At 36.2% G+C, this 25,993-nt stretch overlaps 1 protein-coding gene across 2 annotated transcripts in view; it reads right to left on the bottom strand.

The window, feature by feature from the left end:
* The window catches only part of PTH2R (parathyroid hormone 2 receptor), a 111,578-nt gene that overhangs the window by 58,712 nt on the left and 26,873 nt on the right, over positions 1 to 25,993 (bottom strand). Inside the window, exons 2-3 of one of the 2 annotated variants that reach the window (XM_067027547.1) lie at positions 14,107 to 14,213; positions 9,285 to 9,387 (exon numbers count right to left, since the gene is read on the bottom strand). Coding sequence is in view for 1 of the 2 variants with exons in the window: in XM_059051753.2 (XP_058907736.1) it covers positions 9,285 to 9,387 (103 nt within the window). In the remaining variant the exon portion in view is untranslated. The remainder of the gene's footprint in view (positions 1 to 9,284; positions 9,388 to 14,106; positions 14,214 to 25,993) is intronic. The other variant, XM_059051753.2, reaches the window with a different exon arrangement.

Here is a 25,993-nt window from a genome sequence, read left to right as displayed (position 1 = left end):
GCTTCTGTGTGTCATTTTCTCTGTATAGCTTTGCTTTTACAATTTGTCCTAGGGTTCTGTCTGTCCGTTTTTTGTTTTTTACTTTAAAATACTTTTTTCTTAATAATTATTGTTTATTTTTATTTTTATAACATTATTTTATTTTACTTTCTTTTATTTTACTTTCTTCTTTCTTCCCTTCTTTTTTTTCCCTCCTTTTATTTTGAGCCATGTGGAGGACAGACTCTTGGTACTCAAGCCAGGCATCAGGGCTGTGCCACAGAGATGGGAGAGCCAAGTTTAGGACATTGTTCCACAAGAGACCTCCCAGCTTCATGTAATATCAAATGGTGAAAATCTCCCAGAGATCTCCATCTCAACACCAAGACCCAACTCCACGCAACAACCAGCAAGCAACACTGCAGGACACCCTATACCAAACAACTAGCAAGACAGGAACACAACTGCATCCATTAGCACAGAGGCTGCCTAAAATCATAATAAGGCCACAAACACCCCAAAAAACACCACCAGACGTGGACCTGCCCACCAGAAAGACAAGATCCAACCTCATCCACCAGAACACAGGCACTAGTCCCCTCCACCAGGAAGCCTACACAGCCCACTAAAACCCTAGCCACTGGGGACAGACACCAAAAACAATGGAAACTACAAACCTGCAGCCTGCAAAAAGGAGACCCCAAACACAGAAAGTTAAGAACAATGAGAACACAGAGAACACACAGCAGATGAAGCAGCAAGGCAAAAACCCACCAGACCTAACAAATGAAGAGCAAGTAGGCAGTCTACTGGAAAAAGAATTCAGAATAATGATAGTAAAGATGATCCAAAATCTTGGGAATAGAATGGAGAAAACACAAGGAACGTTTCACAAGGAACTAGAAGAAATAAAGGGCAAACAAACAATGATGAACAACACAATAAATGAAGTTTAAAATTCTCTGGAAGGGATCAATAGCAGAATAACTGAGACAAAAGAACGGATAAGTGACCTGGAAGGTAAAATAGGAGAAATAACTACTGCAGAGAAGAACAAAGAAAAAAGAATGAAAAGAATAGAGGACAGTCTCAGAGACCTCAGGGACAACATTAAACACACCAACATTCAAATTCTAGGGGTCCCAGAAGAAGAAGAGAAAAAGAAAGGGACTGAGAAAATATTTGAAGAGATTATAGTCGAAAACTTCCCTAATATGGGAACGGAAATAGTTAATCAAGTCCAGGAAGCACAGAGAGTCCAATACAGGATAAATCCAAAGAGAAACAGGCCAAGACACACATTAATCAAAATATCAAAAATTAAATACAAAGAAAAAATATTAAAAGCAGCAAGGGAAAAACAACAAATAACACACAAGGGAATCCCCATAAGGTTAACAGCTGATCTTTCAGCAGAAACTCTGCAAGCCAGAAGGGAGTGGCAGGAAATATTTAAAGTGATGAAGGAGAAAAACCTACAACCAAGATTACTCTACCCAGCAAGGATCTCATTCTGATTTGATGGGGAAATTGAAAGCTTTACAGACATGCAAAAGCTAACAGAATTCACCACAACCAAACTACATTTACAACAAATGCTAAAGGAACTTCTCTAGGCAGGAACACAAGAGAAGGAGAACACCTACAATAATAAACCCAAAACAATTAAGAAAATGGTAATAGGAACATAAATATCGATAATTACCTTAAATCTAAATGGATTAAATGCTCCAACCAAAAGACAAAGATTGGATCAATGGATACAAAAACAAGACCCATATATATGCTGTCTACAGGAGACCCACTTCAGACCTAGGGACACATACAGACTGAAAGTGAGGGGATGGAAAAAGATATTCCATGCAAATGGAAATCAAAAGAAGGCTGGAGTAGCAAGTCTCATATCAGACAAAATAGACTTTAAAACAAACACTATTACAAAAGACAAGTACACTACATAATGATCAAGGGATCGATCCAAGAAGAAGATATATAAATTGTAAATATTAAGCACCCAACATAGGAGCACCTCAATACATAAGGCAAATACTACCAGCTATAAAAGGGGAAATCGACAGTAACACAAACATAGGAGGGGACTTTTAAAACCCCACTTTCACCAATGGACACATCATCCAAAATGAAAATAAATAAGGAAACACAAGCTTTAAATGATACATTAAACAAGATGGACTTAATTGATATTTATAGGACATTCCATCCAAAAACAACAGAATACACATTCTTCTCAAGTGATCATGGAACATTCTCCAGGATACATCATATCTTGGGTCACAAATCAAGCCTTGGTAAATTTAAGAAAATTGAAATCGTATCAAGTATCTTTTCTGACCACAAAGCTATGAGCTAGATATCAATTACAGGAAAAAAAATCTTTAAGAAATAAAACACATGGAGGCTAAACAATACACTACTTAATAACCAAGAGATCACTGAAGAAATCAAAGAGGAAATCAAAAAATACCTAGGAACAAATGACAATGAAAACACAACGACCCAAAACCTATGGGATGCAGCAAGAGCAGTTCTAAGAGGGAAGTTTATAGTTATACAAGTCTACCTTAAGAAACAGGAAACATCTGAATTAAACAACCTAACCTTACACCTAAAGCAATTAGAGAAAGAACAAAAAAATCCCAAAGTTAGCAGAAGGAAAGAAATCATAAAGATCAAATCAGAAATACATGAAAAAGAAATGATGGAAATGATAGCAAAGATCAATAAAACTAAAAGCTGTTTTTTTCAGAAGATAAACAAAATTGAAAAAGCATTAGCCAGACTTACCAAGAAAACAAGGGAGAAGACTCAAATCAATAGAATTAGAAATGAAAATGGAGAAGTAACAACTGACACTGCAGAAATACAAAAGATCATGAGAAATTACTACAAGCAACTATATGCCAATAAAATGGACAACCTGGAAGAAATGGACAAATTCTTAGAAATACACAACCTTCCAAGACTGAACCAGGAAGAAATAGAAAATATGAACAGACCAATCACAAGCACTGAAATTGAAACTGTGATTAAAAATCTTCCAACAAACAAAAGCCCAGGACCAGGTGGCTTCACAGGCGAATTCTATCAAACATTTAGAGAAGAGCTAACACCTATCCTTCTCAAACTCTTCCAAAATATACCAGAGGGAGGAACACTCCCAAACTCATTCTACGAGGCCACCATCACTCAGATACCAAAACCAGAAAAGCTGTCACGAAGAAAGAAAACTACAGGCCAATATCACTGAGGAACATAGATGCAAAAATCCTCAACAAAATACTAGCAAACAGAATCCAACAGCACATTAAAAGGATCATACACTATGATCAAGCGGGGTGCATCCCAGTAATGCAAGGATTCTTCAATATATGCAAATCAGTCAATGTGATACACCATATTAACAAATTGAAGGAGAAGAACCATATGATCACCTCAATACATGCAGAGAAAGCTTTAGACAAAATTCAACACCCATTTATGATAAAAACCCTCCAGAAAGTAGGCATAGAGGGAACTTTCCTCAACATAATAAAGGCCATATATGACAAACCCACAGCCAACATTGTCCTCAATGGTGATAAACTGAAACCATTTCCACTAAGATTGTGAACAAGACAAGGTTGCCCATTCTCACCACTATTATTCAACATAGTTTTGGAAGTTTTAACCACAGTAATCAGAGAAGAAAAAGAAATAAAAGGAATCCAAATGGGAAAAAAAGAAGTAAAGCTGTCACTCTTTGCAGATGACATGATACTATACATAGAGAAACCTAAAGAGGCCACCAGAAAACTACTAGAGCTAATCAACGAATTTGGTAAAGTAGCAGGATACAAAATTAATGCACAGAAATCTCTTGCATTCCTATACACTAATAATGAAAAATCTGAAAGTGAAATTAAGAAAACACTCCCGTTTACCACTGCAACAAAAAGAATAAAATATCTAGGAATAAACCTACCTAAGGAGACAAAAGACCTGTATGCAGAAAATTATAAGACACTGATGAAAGAAATTAAAGATGATACAAATAGATAGAGAGATATACCATGTTCTTGGTTTGGAAGAATCAACATTATGAAATGACTCTACTACCCAAAGCAATCTACAGATTCAATGTAATCCCTATCAACTACCACTGGCATTTTTCACAGAACTAGAACAAAAAATTTCGCAATTGGTATGGAAACACAAAAGACACCAAATAGCCAAAGCAATCTTGAGAAAGAAAAACGGAGCAGGAAGAATCAGACTCCCTGACTTCAGACTATACTACAAAGCTACAGTAAACAAGACGGTATGGCACTGCCACAGAAACAGAAATATCTATCAATGGAACAGGACAGAAAGGCCAGAGAGAAACCCACACACATATGGTCACCTTATCTTTAATAAAGGAGGCAAAAATATACAGTGGAGAAAAGACAGCCTCTTCAATAAGTGGTGCTGGGAAAACTGGACAGGTACATGTAAAAGTATGAAATTAGAACACTCCCTAATACCATACACAAAAATAAACTCAAAATGGATTAAAGACCTAAATGTAAGGCCAGACACCATCAAAGTCTTAGAGGAAAACATAGGCAGAATGCTCTATGACATAAATCACAGAAAGATCCTTTTTGACCCACCCCCTGGAGAAATGGGAATAAAAACAAAAATAAGCAAAGGGGACATAATGAAACTTAAAAGCTTTTGCACAGCAAAGGAAACCATAAACAAGATGAAGAGACAATCCTCAGAATGGGAGAAATATTTTCAAATGAAGCAACTGACAAAGGATTAATCTCCAAAACATACAAGCAACTCATGCAGCTCAATATCAAAAAAACAAACAACCCAATCCAAAAATGGGCCGAAGAACTAAATGGACATTTCTTCAAAGAAGATATACAGATTGCTAACAAACACATGAAAGAATGCTCAACATCATTAATCATGAGAGAAATGCAAATCAAAACTACAATGAGGTATCATCTCACACTGGTCAGAATGGCCATCATCAGAAAATCTACAAACAATAAATGCTTGAGAGGGTGTGGAGAAAACGGAACCCTCTTGCACTGCTGGTGGGAATGTAAATTGATACAGCCACTATGGAGAACAGTATGGAGGTTCCTTAAAAAACTAAAAATGGAACTACCACACAACCCAGCAATCCCACTACTCGGCATATACCCTGAGAAAACCATAATTCAAAAAGAGTCATGTACCAAAATGTCCATTGCAGCTCTATTTACAATAGCCAGGATATGGAAGCAACCTAAGTGTCCATTGACAGATGAATGGATAAAGAAGATGTGGTACATATATACAATGGAATATTACTTAGCCATAACAAGGAGTGAAACTGAGTTATTTGTAGTGAAGTGGATGGACCTACAGACTGTCAAACAGAGTCAAGTAAGTCAGAAACAGAAAAACAAATACCGTATGCTAACACATATATATGGAATCTAAAAAAAGAAAAAAAATGGTCAGAAGAACCTAGGGGCAAGACGGGAATAAAGATGCAGACCTACTAGAGAATGGACTTGTGGACACAGGGAGGGGGAAGGGTATGCTGGGACAAAGTGAGAGAGTGGCATGGACATATATACACTACGAAACGTAAAATAGATAGCTAGTGGGAAGCAGCCGCATAGCACAGGGAGATCAGCTCGGTGCTTTATGACCACCTAGAGGGGTGGGATAGGGAGGGTGGGAGGGAGGGAGATGCAAGAGGGAAGAGATATGGGGACATATGTATATGTATAACTGACTCACTTTGTTATAAAGCAGAAGCTAACACACCATTGTAAAGCAACTGTACTCGAATAAAGATGTTTTAAAAATAAATAAATAAAATACTATTAAAAAAAGATGTATTTCAGGAAGAAGAAAAATTATAAAAACATACACTTAAGATAAAACTATATGATAATAGCACATAATTTGGAAGCAAAGTATTTCAAAATGCTTACATTATTTGAGAGAGGGAAGTTATTGATAACATTAAACTTTCTTAAATATACATGAAAAAAATTCTAGGTTAATCACTAAAGAATTAAATATAACATATATCTTCCAAACTAGGAGGGGGAGGGAGGATGAAATAAGGAAAATAGTTTCAATCAATTCAAAAGAACCCAACAGAAGGTGGAAGCGGGGAGTAGAAGGGACACCCAGGAAGAGCTGGTGAAATTAAAAGCCCAAATAAGATGGTAAAATTAAATTCAAATACTGTATGTTCATTATCATAATTAATGTAATTGGCTAAACTCTTCAGTTAATAGACAAAGCCTAACAAAATAAATAACAAGAAGAAGTCCACCTGTGTCTCATTTATAAAAGATACTCCCCAAACATAAGTAAACAGAAAAGTTTAATAGAAGAATGGGAAAAGATAAGGAATTGCTGTTTAATGGATTTAGAGTGTCAATTTTGCAAAATGAAAATTTTCTGGGGATTGGTTTGCACAACAATGTGAATACACTTAACACTACTGAACTGTACATTTAAAAACATTTAATATGATTAATTTAATATTATGTGTATTGTATCATAATTAAAGTTTTTTTAAGGATGGGAAAAGATGTTCAAGGCAAATAATGAAGAAAAAAGAACTAATTTTTATTAAATATTGTTATTTTAATATAATAATTTTATATTATATGTTAGTTAATATTTTTAACAGCTTTATTGGAGTATAATTGCTTTACAATTGTGTGTTAGTTTCTGCTTTATAAGAAATTGAATCAACAATGACTAATAAATAATGATCACTTTTGTCCATTATATGTAGAGTGAGATTAATTCCTGCCCAAATTGTCTCAATACACTGTATGTGTTTACATTAAAAAAAAAAAATTGAATCAGCTATACATATACATATATCCCCATATCTCCTACCTCTTGCATCTCCCTCCCACTCTCCCTATCCCACCCCTCTAGGTGGACACACAGCACTGAGCTGATCTCCCTGTGCTATGCAGCTGCTTCCCACTAGCTATCTATTTTACATTTGGTAGTATATATAAGTCCATGCCACTCTCTCACTTCGTCCCAGCTTACCTTCCCCCCCCCTTGTCCTCAAGTCCATTCTCAACGTCTGCGTCTTTATTCCTGTCCTGCCCCTAGGTTCTTCATAAGCTTTTTTTTTTTTTAGATTCCATATATATGTGTTAGCATACAGTATTTGTTTTTCTCTTTCTGACTTACTTCACTCTGTATGACAGACTCTAGGTCCATCTACCTCACTACAAACAACTCAATTTCATTTCTTTTTATGGCTGAGTAATATTCTATTGTATATATGTGCCATATCTTCTTTATCCATTCATCTGTCAATGGACACTTAGGTTGCTTCCATGTCTTGGCTAGTGTAAATAGACCTTCAATGAACATTGTGGTACATAACTCTTTTTGAATTATGGTTTTCTCAGGGTATATGCCCAGTAGTGGGATTGCTGGGTCACATGGTAATTCTATTTTTAGTTTTTTAAGAAACCTCCATACTGTTCTCCATAGTGGCTGTATCAATTTACATTCCCACCAACAGTACAAGAGAGCTCCCTTTTCTTCACACCCTCTCCAGCATTTATTGTTTGTAGATTTTTTGATGGCCATTCTGACTGGTGTGAGGTGATACCTCATTGTAGGTTTTTTGTTTGTTTGTTTGTTTGGTTTTTTTGCGGTACGCGGGCCTCTCACTGTTGTGGCCTCTCCCGTTGCGAAGCACAGGCTCCGGACGCGCAGGCTCAGCGGCCACGGCTCACGGGCTCAGCCGCTCCGCGGCATGTGGGATCTTCCCGGACCAGGGCACGAACCCGTGTCCCCTGCATCAGCAGGCGGACTCTCAACCACTGCGCCACCAGGGAAGCCCCCTCATTGTAGTTTTGACTTGCATTTCTCTAATGATTAGTGATGTTGAGCATTCTTTCATGTGTTTGTTGGCAATCTATATCTTCTTTGGAGAAATGTCTATTCAGGTCTTCTGCCCATTTTTGGATTGGGATGTTTATTAGTTAATATTTAAAACAAAAGTAAACTAGAAATAAAGAAGGCTGCTTCATCAATGGAAGGTTTGATTTACCAGGAAATATAACATTTATAAACTTGTATATACTCATTAACATATTTTCAAAATATATGAAGCAAAACAATTCATCCTCAGAGTGGGATATTTTAAGATATATATATCAGAAAAGAATAGGTCAAATAGATGAAAAATCATAGATACAGAATACATGAACCACACCCCAATAAGCTTAACCTAGTGGACACTATAAAACACTGTACTCAGAAACTGGACAGTACACATTCTCTTGAAGACCATATAGGATATTTATCAAAACTGACCCAAATATAAGCCATTAAGTCTCAACATACTTTTAAAAATTAGTATCATGCAGACCACATTCTCTGATCATAACCAACTGAGAAATCAATCACATAATTTTTTTAAAGCATAGCTTTAAGGACATTATCTACTTCATTCAGATTGTTGGGAATTTAAGGAGTTCAGTAAATAGCACCTCCCTCTTTTTAAAAAATGTCTTTGAATATATTCAACTTTCAAGGCAAGGCATTTCGCTATATAAAACATTATAATCTTCCCACTACTCCAATTCAATAAATGACTTTACTCAGTGGCCCCATTTAGAACTGTGAGTGACCATCAGACCCCAAGGAACACAAGCCACAGGTCCCTGTGCAGCTGCAACGGTAGAGGTGCACAAGAGCACCAACACTACCACGAGCTCATCTGCAGTTTTGTAGTTTTGTTTTTGTAGTTTCCCACTTGAACTTGGAACTAATTGAGAAATTACATAAGGAGTCAGGCAGATGAAGACAAAATCATCATTTTATTAAGCAGAAAGTTTTTTGGAGAACATGGTCTATGTATGTATCAATGGGATTGCTTATTGGCTCCTTTGAATTTTACATACTACCTAAAACTGCAGGTGATACCCACAAGTACAAAGCCTGCTCCTCCAAGCTTACTGCACAGTCAAGGGCAAAACAATATGCATGCTCTCTGCAGACAGACAGATCCCAAAGACAGGTCTGAGGAAGACGCTGATGTGCACGTGCCCGGTCATTCTCAAACTCACAAACCAGGCAAGTCACTCATCCACAGGGAGCGAAGAGCTGGTAGGTTAAAGAGCGTTATTCTGCTCTCCACATGGAAACATGGAATGACTGATAAGGAACTCCCTAATACTCACTAAGGAGGAAATTTGCATTTTTTGTGAAGATCAGGGTGAGACACATGGGGAACATGGTGTTCTCAGCATCTTTACCTCCTTCCTGGAGCTGGGCTGTGATGTTGAGTTCACACTGCACTTTAGCTTTCAGCACAAGGACAATCTGCTCTTCTATAGTAACGGTGCCATCAGAATCCAGCTGTAGACATGACAAAATACAAACAGAGAAAAACATGCCTGTTACTTTTTTTTAAAGCCATGATACAATCTTTCATTATTTCACCTTCTAATATAATTAAAAATTAGTTTTGATGTGTGAAGCTATCTGAAATAGTTCTTTATCTGAATCAAAATTCAAAAATCCATCAACGTATAAGAGTTTAGAATAATCATACTTTTCCTGATTAGCCTAAAGAAAAAAATCCCCTTTGTTAAAAAAAAAAGTTTAAAAACTCCAAAAATTTTTAATTTAATTATGTAAGTCTAATAGATATAATATAATCAAAAAAATAATAAACATATTGAAAATTTCCTGAAATGTTACAAAGACCAATATTTATTAATCCTCTTACAATATGTTAGTTATGGCACATAGAAAGGAGAAATGGACTAGAAGACTATGCTTAGCTCTACTGAAAATTTACCAGTGAAACTGTGCAGATAATTCCATGTTTTGGGGCTTTGGTTTATTCATCTATGAAATAAGAGGGTTACACCAAATGGTCTCTAGTTAACTTTTTGCCTTTTTACATCCAGCTATATTGAGATATTATTGACAGATAACATAAGTGAGTTTAAGATGTACTATGTAATGACTTGATACATTTATATATTGTGAAATGACTACCACAATAAGGTTAGTTAATACCTCCTTCCCCCCACATAATTACCTTTTATGTGTGTGTGTGATGATAATATTTTAGATCTACTCTCTTAACTTTCAAGTATATAATAAAGTACTGTTAATTATAGTTACCATGTTATACACTAAATCCCCAGAACTTAGTCATCTTATAGCTAGAACTCTGAATGCTTTGACCAACGTCTCCCTATTTCCCCCACCTCCCAGACCCTGGCAGCCACCATTCTACTCTCTATTTCTATGAGTTCAGCCTTTTTAGGTTCCAAACAAGTGAGAACATACACTATTTGTCTTTCTCTGTCTGATTTATTTCACTTAGCCTAATGTGCTCAAAGTCAATCCATGTTGCACAAAAGGCAGGATTTCCTTCTTCTTTACAGATGAATAATATTCCTGTGTGTGTGTGTGTGTGTGTGTGTGTGTGTGTCACATTTTCTTTATCCATTCATCCATCCATGGACACTTAGGTTGTTTCCATGTCTTGGCAATTGTAAACAATGCTGCAATAAACAAGAGGGTACAGATATCTAAACTCTGAGATAGTGATTTCATTTCCTTTGGATATTATCCAGAACTGAGGTTGCTGGATCATATGGTAGTTCTATTTTTAATTTTTTGAGAAAACCCATATTTTTTTCCGGAGTGGCTGTACCAATTTACATTCCCACCAACAGGGCACAAGAGTTCCCTTTTCTTCACATCCTCGCCAACACCTGTTGTCTCGTCTTTTTGATGATAGCCATTCTAACAAGTGTGAGGTGATAGCTCACTGTGGTTTTGAGTTACACTTCCCTGATGATTAGTGATGTACCTATTGACCATCTGTATGTCTTCCTTGGAAAAATATCTATCCAAGTCCTTTTCCCATTTTTTAATTGGATTGTTAATTTTTGCTATTGAGTTGTATGAGTTCCTTATAAACTTTGGATATTAACCCTTTATTAGATAGATGGTTTGCAAATATTTTCCCCCATTCCATAGGTTGCCTTCTAATTTTGCTGATTGTCTCTTTTGCTGTGCAGAAGCTTTTTAGATGGAGGTAGTCTCAATTGTTTATTTTTGCTTTTGTTCCTTGTGTTTTTGGTGTCATGTCCAAAAAATCATTGCCAAGACCAATGTCAAGAAGATTTTTCCCTGTTTTCTTCAGGTGGGTTACAGTTTTGAGTCTTACATTTAAGTCTTTAATCCATCTTGAGTTAATTTTTGTGAGTGGTATAAAATAGGGGTCCAATTTCATTCATTTGTATGTGACTACCCAGTTTTCCTAACACCATTTATTGAAGAGACTGTCCTTTCTCGAGTAGGTATTCATGGCTCTCTTGTGAAAGATTAGTTGACCATGTATGTGTGAGTTTATTTCTGGGCTCCTGCTTCTTTTCCATTGGTCTATGTGTGTTTTTATGCCAGAACTGTGCAGTTTTGATTACTATAGTTTTGAAATAAAGTTTGAAATCAGGAATTGTGATGCTTCTAGCTTTGCTGTTCTTTCTCCACATTGCTTTGGCTCTTCAGAGACTTTTGTGATTTCACATGAATTTTAAGATTATCTGTTCTATTTCTGTGAAAAATGCCATTGTAATTTTTATAAGGCTTTCACTGAATCTCTAGATGGCTTTTGGTACTATGGACATTTTAACAATATTAATTTTTCTGATCCATGGACATGGGGTACCTTCCCCTTAATTTCTGTTTTCTTCAGTTTATTTCATCAATGTCTTGGAATTTTCAGTGTACAGATATTTACCCATTTTGGTTAAATTTATTCATTATCTTTTATTCTACTGTAAATGGAACTGTTTTCCTTATTTCTTCTTCAGAAGTTTGCTGTTAGTGTATACAAACACAACTGATTTTTGTATGTTGATTTTGTATTCTGAAACTTTACTGAACTCATTTATTGGTTTTGATAGCATCTTTAGGGTTTTCTAAATACACAATCATAGCATCTTCCATTAAGAGACAATTTTAATTCTTCCTTTCTGAATTAGTTGCCTTTTATTTCTTTTTCTTGACTAATTGCTCTGGCTAGGACTTCCAGTACTATGTTGAATAGGAATGGTGAGAGTGGGCACTCTTGTCTTGTTCCTGGTCTTAGAGGGAAAACTTTCAACACTTCATCATTGCATATGATGTTAGCTATGATTTTTCCTTTTTGGATTAATACTGTGACTCTATAATGGTAAGATGCATCAACATATCCGTTATCCATTTAATCAATATTTGTTAAATACTCTTTATGTGAAAAATAATATGCTTAATATTTTATAGTAAAGATTTTCATTTTCAATTATTTTTATGTAGTACATTTTCTTCAAATAAAACACCTCATGAGAAAACCTCGTGTGTGTGTGTGTGTGTGTGTGTGTGTGTGTGTGTGTGTGTGTGTGTAAAATAACAGAACTTCCCTGGCTGAAACCTAGGCAGAGGCAACTGCAGAATCACACTGTCTCACTAAACTGAACCTTCCTTTATACCTGAACTTGCTCTGAAAAACCACAGGGCTTTTTAAAGCATTGTCAGAAAAAATCACTATTAATAGGAATAGAAAGATGTATAACAACATTTTATAGGACTCCAACACAATGGTTCTTTCTACTGGGTATCTTTCACTAGATACCTTCATATATTTTCCCACGCTGGAGCATGTTTCTAACATATAACACATGAATAATAAATGTTTGTTGGATGAATTCACCTAGATTTGGTTTTAACACTACCAGCATTAAAAGGAAATTCTATTATTGGAAAACTTCAATTTCAAGGAAATATCTTTTAAATATGATAAAACATTCATAAGTATTTGTTCAAAGTATGGTGCTTAGACCACCTGAATCTGATGCCTATGTAAAATGTAGATTCTTAGGCTGCACACCCACCCAGTGAATCCGAATTTTTTTCTGGAGGTAAAGACCAGTAATTTTCATGTTTCCCAGGAACCCCTGATTCTTGTAGTTACTCTAATGGGTTTGAGAACAAACATATTTGAAGGTACAAGTTGATGATGAAGATTACACTATTAGTCAAAGTTCATTCAGAGGAGCAGAACTATTAACAAAACAAAGGAGGTAGAAATAGAAATAAAGCTAGAAATAAAATAAAGTATTTGTTACAGGGATTTGACCTATACAGTTGTGGGAGCTGGTTTAACAATCTCCAGAAGGCTAATATTTTTGTCTGATGCTGAAGCTAGAAATCTGTAGGTCAGGTAGTCAAAAAGAGAAGATGAGTGTAAAGAGGAGAGTGAAAACAAGCTGGAACCATCAGCATGAGCTAGAAACCATGAGGACACACTGGAATCCATGTGAATTCTTGGTGCCTCCAACCTTCATGATGGGGGTGCCCAGCAGAAGAAGCCGGCACTCTCATCATGGACCTAAATATATACTTGGCCAAGGAATCAGGTAAGTTAAAGGAGGACCCAGGGAAAGATGACATAATTGCAGGCCTGGCTGCTATCCCTCTCCCATGAGATCAGCCAGCAGACAAGCAACAATGTCCATGAGATACAGAAGTGCCTGCTTTGACTATCTGAGTGTAAAAAACAAAATAGCTGCTGCTTCACCTTTGCCCTCAAACACTCATGAAAAAATGTTTCTTGTGGCTCATCTTAGCCAAAAATATGAAGGGAAGGGAATTCTGGGAAATACAGTTTAACATAGCTAAGTTGACGTTACAAAGTCACCAAAATCCACATCTGTCAACTTGGCACCCATATACAGCTCTTTAAACCACACAATTTCCAGAAAAGTCAATAACAAAGTCATGTTTCCATCTAACATGATACAATTCATTTGGTACCAAGCATGATTCCAGAGGGACAGAATTTTAAGGAGGAAAAAATCTGTATTTGTCATCTATAGCTGTGTAACAAATTAACCCAAAACTGTGTGGCATAAAACACCAAACATTGCTTATCTCACAGTTTAGGAGAGGATTAGCTAGGTGCTTCTAGCTTAGAGTCTCTTATGAGGTTTCAGTCAAGACTTTAGCCATAGATGCTGTTAACTAAAGACTTGACTAGGACTGAAGGATCCACTTCCAAGATGGCACACTCACATGGCTATTGTCAGGGGGCCTCAGTTCCTCAGTAGCTGATGGTTCTCTCCATTTGAGTGCTTGAGTGTCTACAACATGACAACTGGCTTCCTACAGAGTAAGTGATTCTAGAGAGAAAGAAAGGAGAAAGCTTCAATGCCTTTTATGATCCAGTCTCAGATATCACTTACAGTCAGTCTCATCAGATTCTACTGGTTAAAAGCAAGTCACCAACTTTCATTCCAGAGAAGAGGAATTAATCTCTACCTCTTAAAGAAAGGTATCAAAAAATCTATAAATATATTTTTTCTTTCTTTAAAAAAATTTTTATTGAGGTATTATAAAAAATTTTATTGAGATAATATTGGTTTATAACATTATATAAGTTTTATGTGTACATTATATTTCTAATTCTGTATATCCTACAATGCATTCACCACCAAAAATTTACTTTTCATCTGTCACCATACAGTTGATCCCTTTTTTTTTTGGCTGCATTGGGTCTTCGTTGCTGCACATGGGCTTTCTCTCTGGTTGTGGTGAGTGGGGGCCACTCTTTGTTGTGGTGCACGGGCTTCTCATTGTGGTGGCTTCTCTTGTTGCAGAGCATGGGATCTAGGTGCATGGGCTTCAGTAGTTGAGGCACATGGACTCAGTATTTGTGGCACACAGGCGCTGGGGTGTGTGGGCTTCAGTAGTTGCAGCATGCGGGCTCAGTAGTTGTGGTGCACGGGCTCTGGGGTGTGCAGGCTTCAGTAGTTGTGCATGCACGGGCTCAGTAGTTGTGGCTCATGGGCTCTAGAGCACAGGCTCAGTAGTTGTGGTGCATGGGCTTAGTTGCTTCATGGCATGTGGGATCTTCCTGGGCCAGGGGTTGAACACGTGTCCCCTGCATTGGCAGGTGGATTCTTGACCACTGCACCACCAAGGAAGTCTCCAGTTGATCCCCTTTATCCATTTTGCCCTCCCCCTGCCACTTCCCCTTGATAACCACTACTCTTCTTTGTATCCATGTATTTGTTTTTGTTTGGTTTGATTTGTTCTTTTTTCCTTTTTATTTTCCACATATGAGCAAAATCAAAAGGTATTTATCTTTCTCCGTCTGACTTATTTCATTTAGCATAATACCCTCAAGGTCTGTGATGTCACAAATAGCAAGATCTTTTTAAACAATCACAATTTTCTGCAGGTGGTCATCTATTTTCTAGAACGAGAATACTGAAAATTATGTTTTCTGTGGATTTGTTACAATAATAGGGTCTAGAGCTTTGCACTTCTATTTTCTGTTAGGGACTTAGAGATTCTTTAATCAAATAAGATAATAAAACCTATCAATTTACCTAAATTGACAACCTCTAAATAATACAATCCTTTGCCATCCCCAAATCTTTAATATCAGGCTGCAAATAAAATTATCCTCTAGAATTGTTCTTTAAGGAAGGTGGGAAAACAAATCTTTTAATGTTGTGCAATAAGACATCATGGACTGAACATTAGAAATAGAAAGATGTTTACATTACTAGCTATAGGAATTACACTTAGAAATTATTGATAATTATGACTTTAAATGACATAAAATTATAGACTGGCAGGTTAAACTGAAATGAAGGATACAGAAAGAATATCTATCATAAGAACTAGTTTTAGCATCAAAAAATTGCCTTATTCCTGAAAATTATGAATTTATTATTTATTATTTTCTAATGTATTTGTAGTACAAAGAGTAGATCAGTAAACAGGTATATAGTTTAAAGATTTCTGGATAGTAGTCATAGTTCAATGCCCATATTTATTTTAATGTGAAAGGAGAAAATAAAACTAATTTTGGGGACTGGAATACACACCATAATTTAGCTATCAGGCTAACACAATGCAGATTCTGAGTTAAAAGCAGCAACATTAAAAGTGAGCCATAAAAATCTCACTTATCAAAAAGGGAGAACGAAATGGAAAGAGATGAGCCAAGTGAGTGGGCCAGGAGGAAAAACTGACTTTTCCCCCTCTATTATCTAGAAACATTCAGGCACCATTCAAATTGGTTGCCTTTATTTTTATTTTATTTTAATTTTTTCTGGCTGTTTTTTCAGTTCAATAGTTACTTTCTTTTACTTCAATCCCAGAAAACACTGGGTAATCTGTGACCAAGTTTCAGAACTATAAATTTGATTCAGAGAAATCTGACCTCAAATATTAAACATGAACATTTCAAATCACCGCTTGTACCATTTTTACCTGAACAAATTCATTTTTGTTTCCTTTTGTGCAGATGTAGCCTTTTTACTGGGATAACCTTTTCAGGCACATAATCATCAAATAAATTACGGCTTCTAAAGATAATTTTGTTCGAAAAAATGTGGCCAGTTTAACCAGGAGCAAGTTTGATTAGTGTGTGCTAATTGATGATCTGTTAAATTGATTTTTAGTCATTTCAAGTGAGAGTAAGAAAATGTTTCCTTTATATTGTTTTCTCTTCTGCCTTTGTTACAGAAACAAATGTTCTTTACCATAGAGGGATATTAAAATCACAGTGTACTTAAAACAGTCTTCATATTCATTGTCTATTACTCCAAAAGCAACAACTGCATCCAAAACAAAGTGGTACATTTAGAAAATCAGATGTTAGCAATTTTTCCTGGGCAAGTGATCATTTACAATTTGAAGTTAAATGTCAAATTTCAATCTGTCACATATTTGATGGCTAAAAGAAGCCATAATTTGATCATGTATATTTTATTTAAAGTATGTAGAGTTATCCTTATAGATATTGTTAGTGCCAGTACATGTGAATCTTCATAATTACAATATTCACATATGTTCCATTTTCAAACAACCATGAATCCATAAATTAGATGTAGTATACAAAAAGAAGCATTCTGAAATTTCTACTTCTGGCATTGATGGAGTATATGCATTTCCCTCTATTTCTCCCAATGAGTACAACTAAAAATTCTGGGCATTATATATAAGATGACTCTGAAAAGTGGAGAGCAAAATATAGACCAGCTAGAGACCTCAGATCCTGAAGAACAATACTGTGGTAAATTCTCTGGGTTTTCTTTTTATCTCATATATTCCCAACTTGGAGTTGGAGAAAGTGGGCAACTCTGAAATACCAACAAGTGCTGGCCAAAAAAAAAAAAAAAAGGCCTCAAGAAAACCCTGCTCTCTATAGCAAAGAAAGGAAAGGGGCAGCCTGACAAGACTAAAACCTTTCAGACAATAATAGCTTAACCCAAGCCAAACACCACAGAAAAACTGCAGTCCTACCCCAACCCATACCTACCAAGGCCAAGTGTAGAGCCTAGACTTCCATCCTTGCCAGGCTGTAAGGAGGGGTCCCTACACCCTCCCCAGAGTGGTTTCAGAGCAAAGTAGAGGGTCAGTACTTCTTCCCACAGTGGTCTGTAACAAGTCTTCACAGTCCCCCCATCCCTGGTATCAGTGGAGATTATATGGGGAGCCTAGACTTTCACCCCAAGCTGGCAGTAAAGAGATGTCCCTACATCCCCTGCACTGGGGTGGTGTCAGAGAAGACCTAGTGGAGAGTCAGTCTAGCAACAATGAGGCTACCCCACTGTGATGTCGGTGAAGACCACGTGGGGAGCAGAATTCACACCCCCACCCAGCAGTAAAAAGGAACTCTCCAACTTGAGTGCAACAGATGCTGGCTGGGGAACCTCAACTTCTACCTCCACTGAGCAGTAACAAAGAGAAGCCCCCATTTCCTCAGTTATATTAATACCAAATAGTTGACTTCTGAGCAAACTACCAGAGACCAAGAGGGACAATATATAATAATAAAAGGGTCATTCCCCCAAGACATAGCTATCCTAAATGCGTATACATCAAAAAAGAGAAAAACATGTGAAGTAAAAACTGATAGAAGTGACAGAAGTAACAGACAATTCCACAATTATAGCTGGAAACTTCAATACTCCTCTCTCAATTGATAGAACTAGACAGATCAACAAAGATACAGAAGAACTCAACCAAGAGGATCTAATAAACATTTATAGAACACTTCACTCAACAATACAGAATACACATTCTTTCCAAGTGGTCACAGAATAGATACCAAAGTAGACCATATCCTGGGCCATAAAACAGATCTCAACAAGTTTAGAACTGAAATCATACAGAATATGATCTCAGCCCACAGTGGAATCAAACTAGAAATCAGTAAGAGAAAAATACCAGGAAAATCTCCAAACATTGGAAACTAAACACACTTTTAAATAATCCTTGGGTCAAAAAGAAAGGCTTAAGGGAAATTTTTTTTAATGCATTGAACTGAATGGAAATGAAAATACAACATATCAAAATGTATAGGACACAGATAAAGCAATGCTGAGAGAAATTTATAGCACTGAATACCTATATTACAAAAGAAGAAAAGTCATATATAATCATATATAATCAACATAATCTCCCACCTCAAGAATATAATAAAATAAAACCAAAGAAAATAAAAGGAAGGACACAATAGAGATAAAAACAGAAATCAGTGAAATTGAAACAGCAAAACAATATGGATTATCAATGAAACAAAGAGCTGGTTCTTTGAGAAGTCAATAAAGTTGATAAACTTCTAGCAAACAAAGAACAAAAAGAGCAGACATATTAAATTATAGAAATGGAGAACAGATTAGCAGTTGCCAGGGGTCGAGGAGGAGTGAGGAGGGGAAAGGAAGTGGGTGTGGCTGTAAAAGGGCAACAGGAAGGATCCTTGTGGGGATGGAAATGTTCTGTATCTTGACTGTATCAATGTTAATGTGCTGGCTGTGTTTTGTGCCTTAGCTTTATAAGATGTTACCCTGGGGGAACCTGGGTAAAGGATACACAGTTCTCTTCGCATTTTTTTTAACAACTGCATGTGAATCTACAATTATCTCAAAAGTTAATTTTTCAAAAAAGAATTGTTGTCCTAATTTTAAAAAACACAATATGTAAAAACATTACCTCATTCTAGTAAATGAAGATTTGCCACAAGGTGGTTGTAAAAAACAAAGGTAAGTGAGAATTGTTCAAATATGATTATTTTATAATTTTGCAAAAACACTTCCTTCATAAAGTGAAGTTTCTTTAATATTTAAAAGTCCTCTTAGAAAGTTACTATAACATTCATATATCAAATTAGACTCTAACTGGGAAAGGATTAAAAGAATATGTTTATTGAATTCTGCTGAGGAATGGGATCTAGACAGCTGCTGACCCACAGAGCAAGGCTGGTAATCAGCTAATAGGACATAAATTTTAAAAAAGAATATGTTTAAAGAGAATGAATTCCCTTGGAGGAGACATTCTATTTTCCATAGTCCATGAGAAGGATGAGCTGGCTTAATATAAAGTATTTTGCTTGGAATTTAGGGTTTCTCGTATACTCTAGAATTGATTGCCAAATAATAAATCCATTTTATTAACTCTCTAATCCATGTTTTCACACAGGCCTCAAAAGAGTTCACATATACCTATTAATGTTTTATTTTACATTCTTAAATGCTGCTGTCACTCTCAAGAGTATGATTCACTTGAGAGTGGCCAAAGTTTTTATATTGTAAAGGGAGTTTGAAAATGAAACGTTTTTAATTATTTAGAATGTACTGTCTAATATTCAGTTAGAATAGAGACAGGAATCTGCCATAATAAACTGATAGTTTTGGGAAAAATATATTGAACCTCCCACCTTTAATTAAATCACCAGCTATGGAAGTGTTCCCCCAATTTGTCCTTTTTTTAATTCAAAGAAAAACAAGCAATATGTATAAAATACAAGCATAAATACCATAAAACCCACAAAAGTGTCCATACTTCTCAAGTTTTATAATCCTTTCACAAACTGACCCCTAACCCAGAACTAAATCCGAAGACCAGGCCATTTTGTACATTTGGCTGTATAAAATTCCCCATGACCCTGTTCATATGAGAAGCAAATCAAAAGTAGTTTAAGAATAAAATCTAGGGCTTCCCTGGTGGCGCAGTGGTTGACAGTCCACCTGCCGATGCAGGGGACACGGGTTTGTGCCCTGGTCCGGGAGGGTCCCACATGCCGTGGAGCGGCTAGGCCTGTGAGCCATGGCCGCTGAGCCTGTGCTCCACAACGGGAGAGGCCACAACAGTGAGAGGCCCGCGTATCGCCAAAAAAAAAAAAAAAAAAAAAAAAAAAAGAATAAAATGTATCTAAATGAATGTATTTATAAAACAGAAACAGACTCACAGACATAGAAAACAAACTTATGGTTACCAAAGGGGAAAGTGGTGAGGAGGGATAAATTAGGAGGTTGGGATTAACATATACACATTATTATATATAAAATAATCAACAAGGACCTACTATATATAACAGGGAACTCTACTCAATATTCAGTATTAACCTATATGGGAAAAGAATCTGCTTTACACCTGAAACTAACACAACATTGTAAATCAACTACAATACAAAATTTTTAAAATATTTTTAATTAAAAAAAATTTTTAAAGAATAAAATGTGTCTATCTACAGCATGGCTCATTAACAGTTAAGACAACAGCATTAGGAACGTGATCACATAGAGCTGTCATCCTTCACACCTATTATTCATTCTTTCTCTTTCATTTCAACTACATGAATTTATTGTAGGTATTTATAGAGCTCCAATTAATAATTAGAAACAAAGCACAGTTAATTCTTTTAAGAGTCATATAATGATTGTAGAGATGGAGAACAGATCAGTGGTTGCCAGTTTTTAGGGCAGCAGGAGAGGCAAGAGAGGAGAGGAAAGTGGCTGTGGCCATAAAAGGGTAACAGGAGGGATTCCTGTACTGAAACCGTTCTATATCTTAGCTACGGTGGTGGTCACGTGCATCAACACATGATAAAACTGCATAAAACAAAATACACAAATAAATGAGTATATGTAAACCCAGTGAGATCTGCATAAAGTAGGTGGATTATATCAATGTCAATTTCCTGCTTGGGATATTGCACTGCAGTTATGACAGACGTTACCACTGGGAGAAAATGTGTGAAAGGTATACAATATCTCTGTATTACTTCTTTTCTTTTTAAATTTTTGAATTTTATTTACTCTTTTATACAGCAGGTTCTTATTAGTTATCCATTTTATACATATTAGTGTATATATGTCAATCCCAATCTCCCAGTTCATCACACCACCACCCCACCCCCTGCCACTTTCCCCCCTTGATGTCCACACGTTTGTTCTCTACATCTGTTTCTCAGTTTCTGCCCTGCAAACTGGTTCATCTGTACCATTTTTCTAGGTTCCACATATATGCATTAATATACAATATTTGTTTTTCTCTTTCTGACATACTTCACTCTGTATGATAGTCTCTAGATCCATCCATGTCTCTACAAATGACCCAATTTTGTTCCTTTTTATGGCTGAGTAATATTCCATTATATATATGTACCACATCTTCTTTATCCATTTATCTGTCAATGGGCATTTAGGTTGCCTCCATGAACTGGCTATTGTAAATAGTGCTGCAATGAACATTGGGGTGCATGTGTCTTTTTGAATTATGGTTTTCTCAAGGTATATGCCCAGTAGTGGGATAGCTGGGTCACGTGGTAGTTCTATTTTTAGTTTTTAAGGAACCTCCATACTGTTCTCCATAGAGCTGTATCAATTTATATTCCCACCAACAGTGCAAGAGCGTTCCCTTTTCTCCACACCCTCTCCAGCATTTTTTGTTTGTAGATTTTCTGATGATGCCCATTCTAACTGGTGTGAGGTGATACCTCACTGTAGTTTTGATTTGCATTTCTCTAATAATTAGTGATATGTTGAGCAGCTTTTCATATGCTTCTTGGCCCTCTGTATGTCTTCTTTGGAGAAATGTCTATTTAGATCTTCTGCCCATTTTTGATTTGGGTTGTTTGTTTCTTTAATATCGAGCTGCATTCGCTGTTTATATATTTTGGAGACTAATCCTTTGTCTGTTGATTTGTTTGCAAATATTTTCTCCCATTCTGAGGGTGGTCTTTTCGTCTTGTTTGTAGTTTCCTTTGCTTTGCAAAAGCTTTTAAGTTTCATTAGGTCCCATTTGTTTATTTTTGTTTTATTTCCATTACTCTAGGAGATGAATCAAAAAAGATCTTGCTGTGATTTATATCAAAGAGTGTTCTTCCTATGTTTTCCTCTAAGAGTTTTATAGTGTCCAGTCTTACATTTAGGTCTCTAATCCATTTTGAGTATATTTTTGTGTATGGCGTTAGGGAGTGTTCTAATTTCATTCTTTTACATGTAGCTGTCCACTTTTCCCAGCACCACTTATTGAAGAGACTGTCTTTTCCCCATTGTATATCCTTGCCTCCTTTGTCATAGATTAGTTGACAAGAGGTGTGTGGGTTTACCTCTGGGCTTTCTATCCTGTTCCATTGATCTATATTTCTGTTTTTGTGCCAGTACCATATTGTCTTGATTACTTTAGCTTTGTAGTATAGTCTGAAATCAGGGAGTCTGTTTCCTCCAGCTCCGTTTTTCTCCCTCCACACTGCTTTGCCTATTCGGAGTCTTTTGTGTCTCCATACAAATTTTAAGAGTTTTTATTCTAGTATTGTAAAAAATGCCATTGGTAATTTGATAGGGATTGCATTGAATCTATAGATTGCTTTGGGTAGTGGAGTCATTTTCACAATATTGATTCTTCCAATCCAAGAACATGGTATATACCTCTCCATCTGTTTGTATCATCTTTGATTTCTTTCATCAGTGTCTTATAGTTTTCGGCATACAGGTCTTTTGTCTCCTTAGGTAGGTTTATTCCTAGGTATTTTACTCTTTTTGTTGCAATGGTAAATGGGAGTGTTTCCTTAATTTCTCTTTCAGATTTTTCATCATTAGTGTATAGGAATGCAAGAGATTTCTGTGCATTAATTTTGTATCCTGCAACTTTACCAGATTCATGGATTAGCTCTAGTAGTTTTCTGGTGGCATCTTTAGGATTCTCTATATATAGTATCATGTCATCTGCAAACAGTGACAGTTTTACTTCTTTTCTAATTTGTATTAGAAATACAATTTCTTTTCTTCTCTGATTGCTGGGGCTAGGACTTGCAAAACTATGTTGAATAAGAGTGGATAGAGTGGACATCCTTGCCTTCTTCCTGATGTTAGAGGAAATGCTTTCAGTTTTTCACCACTGAGAATGATGTTTGCTGTGGGTTTGTCATATGTGGCCTTTATTATGTTGCAGTAGGTTCCCTCTATGCCCATTTTCTGGAGAGTTTTTATCATAAATGGGTGTTGAATTTTGTCAAAAGCTTTTTCTGCATTTATTGAGATGATCATATGGTTTTAATTCTTCAATTTGTTAGTATGGTGTACCACATTGATTGATTTGCATATATTGAAGAATCCATGCATCCCTGGGATAAATCCCACTTGATCATGGTGTATGATCCTTTTAATGTGTTGTTGGATTCTGTTTGATAGTATTTTGTTGAGGAATTTTGCATCTATAATCATCAGTGACATTGGTCTGTAATTTTCTTTTTTTGTAGTATCTTTGTCTGGTTTTGGTATCAGGGTGATGGCGGCCTCAAAGAATGAGTTTGGGAGTGTTCCTTCCTCTGAAATTTTTTGGAAGAGTTTGAGAAGGATGGGTATTAGCTATTCTCTAAATGTTTGATAGACATCGCCTGTGAAGCAACGTGGACCTGGGCTTTTGTTTGTTGGACGATTTTTAATACAGTTTCAATTTCATTACTTGTGATTGGTCTGTCCATATTTTCTATTTCTTCCTGGTTCAGTCTTGGAAGGTTATACCTCTCTAAGAATTTGTCCACTTCTTACAGGTTGTCCATTATATTGGCATAGAGTTGCCTGTAGTAGTCTCTTAGGATGCTTTGTATTTCTGCGGTGTCTGTTGTAACTTCTTTTTCATTTTTAATTTTATTGATTTGAGTCCTCTCCCTTTTTCTTGATGAGTCTGGCTAATGGTTTATTAATTTTATTTATCTCCTCAAAGAACCAGCTTTTAGTTTTATTGATCTTTGCTATCATTTTCTTTGTTTCTGTTTCATTTATTTCTGCTCTGATCTTTATGATTTCTTTCCTTCTACTAACTTTGGGTTTTGTTTGTTCTTCTTTCTCTAGATCCTTTAGGTGTAAGGTTAGATTGTTTGTTTGAGATTTTTCTTGTTTCTTGAGGTGAGATTGAATTGCTATAAACTTCCCTCTTAGAACTGCTTTTGCTGCATCCCATAGGTTTTGGATCATCGTGTTTTCATTGTCATTTGTCTCTAGATATTTTTTTACTTCCTCTTTGATTTCTTCAGTGATCTTGGTTATTTAGTAAGATATTGTTTAGCCTCCATGTGTTTGTGTCTTTACTATTTTTCTCCCTGTAATTGATTTCTAATCTCATACGTTGTGATCAGAAAAGATGCTTGATATGCTTTTAATTTTTTTTAATTCACTGAGGCTTGATTTGTGACACAAGATGTGATTTATCCTGGAGAATGTTCCATGCACACGAGAAGAAAGTGTAATCTGCTGTTTTTGGATGGAATTCCCATATATATCAATTAAATCTGTCTGGTCTGTTGTGTCATTTAACACTTGGGTCTCCCTATTAATTTTCCACTTGGATGATCTGTCCACTGGTGTAAGTGAGAGGTTAAAGTCCCCTACTGTCAATTTCCTCTCTTATAGCTGTTAGCAGTTGCCTTATGTATTGAGGTGCTCCTGTGTTGGGTGCATATATATTTATAATTGTTATATCTTTTTCTTGGATTGATCCCTTGATCATTATGTAGTGTCCTTCCTTGCCTCTTTCAACATTCTTTATTTTAAAGTCATTTTATCTGTTATAAGTATCGCTACTCAAGCTTTCTTTTGATTTCCATTTGCATGGAATGTCTTTTTCCATCCCCTCACTTTCAGTCTGTATGTGTCCCTAGGTCTGAAGTGGGTCTCCTGTAGACAGCATATATATGGGTCTTGTTTTTGTATCCATTCAGCGAGCCTGTGTCTTTTGGTTGGAGCATTTAATCCATTCATGTTTAAGGTAATTATCAATATTTATGTTCCTATTACCATTTTCCTAATTGTTTGGGGTTTGTTTATGTAGGTCCTTTTCTTCTCTTGTGTTTCCCACTTAGAGAAGTTCCTTTAGCATTTCTTGTAGAGCCGGTTTGGTGGTGCTCATTTATCTCAGCTTTTGCTTGTCTGTAAAGCTTTTAATTTCTCCATTGAATCTGAATGAGATCCTTGCCAGGTACAGTAATCTTGGTTGTAGGTTCTTCCTTTTCCTCATTTTAATTATATCATGCCACTCCCTTCTGGCTTGTAGAGTTTCTGCTGAGAAATCAGCTGTTAACCTTATGGGAGTTCCCTTGTATGTTGTCATTTTTCCCTTGCTGCTTTCAATAATTTTTCTTTGTCTTTAATTTTTGCCAGTTTGATTACTATGTGTCTTGGTGTGTTTCTCCTTGGGTTTATCATGTATGGGACTCACTGCACTTCCTGGACTTGGGTGGCTATTTCCTTTCCCATGTTAGGGAATTTTTCGACTATAATCTCTTCAAATATTTTCTTGGGTCCTTTCTCTCTCTTCTCCTTCTGGGACCCCTGTAACGTGAATGTTGTTGCATTTAATGTTGTCCCAGAGGTCTCTTAGGCTGTCTTTATTTCTTTTCATTCTTTTTTCTTTATTCTGCTCCACAGCAGTGAATTCCACCATTCTGTCTTCCAGTTCACTTATTCATTCTTCTGCCTCAGTTATTCTGCTATTGATTCCTTCTAGCATAGTTTTCATTTCAGTATTGTATTGTTCATCTCTGTTTGTTTGTTCTTTAATTCTTCTAGGTCTTTGTTTAACATTTCTTGCATCTTCTCGATCTTTGCCTCCATTCTTTTTCCGAGGTCCTGGATCATCTTCACTATCATTTTTCTGAATT

Source organism: Kogia breviceps, chromosome 2 (genome assembly GCF_026419965.1).
Source record: "Kogia breviceps isolate mKogBre1 chromosome 2, mKogBre1 haplotype 1, whole genome shotgun sequence".
In the NCBI taxonomy this organism is placed as follows: Eukaryota; Metazoa; Chordata; class Mammalia; order Artiodactyla; family Physeteridae; genus Kogia; species Kogia breviceps.
The sequence above is the reverse complement of the archived record's forward strand: the minus strand, read 5'-3'. Positions and strand labels throughout refer to the sequence as shown.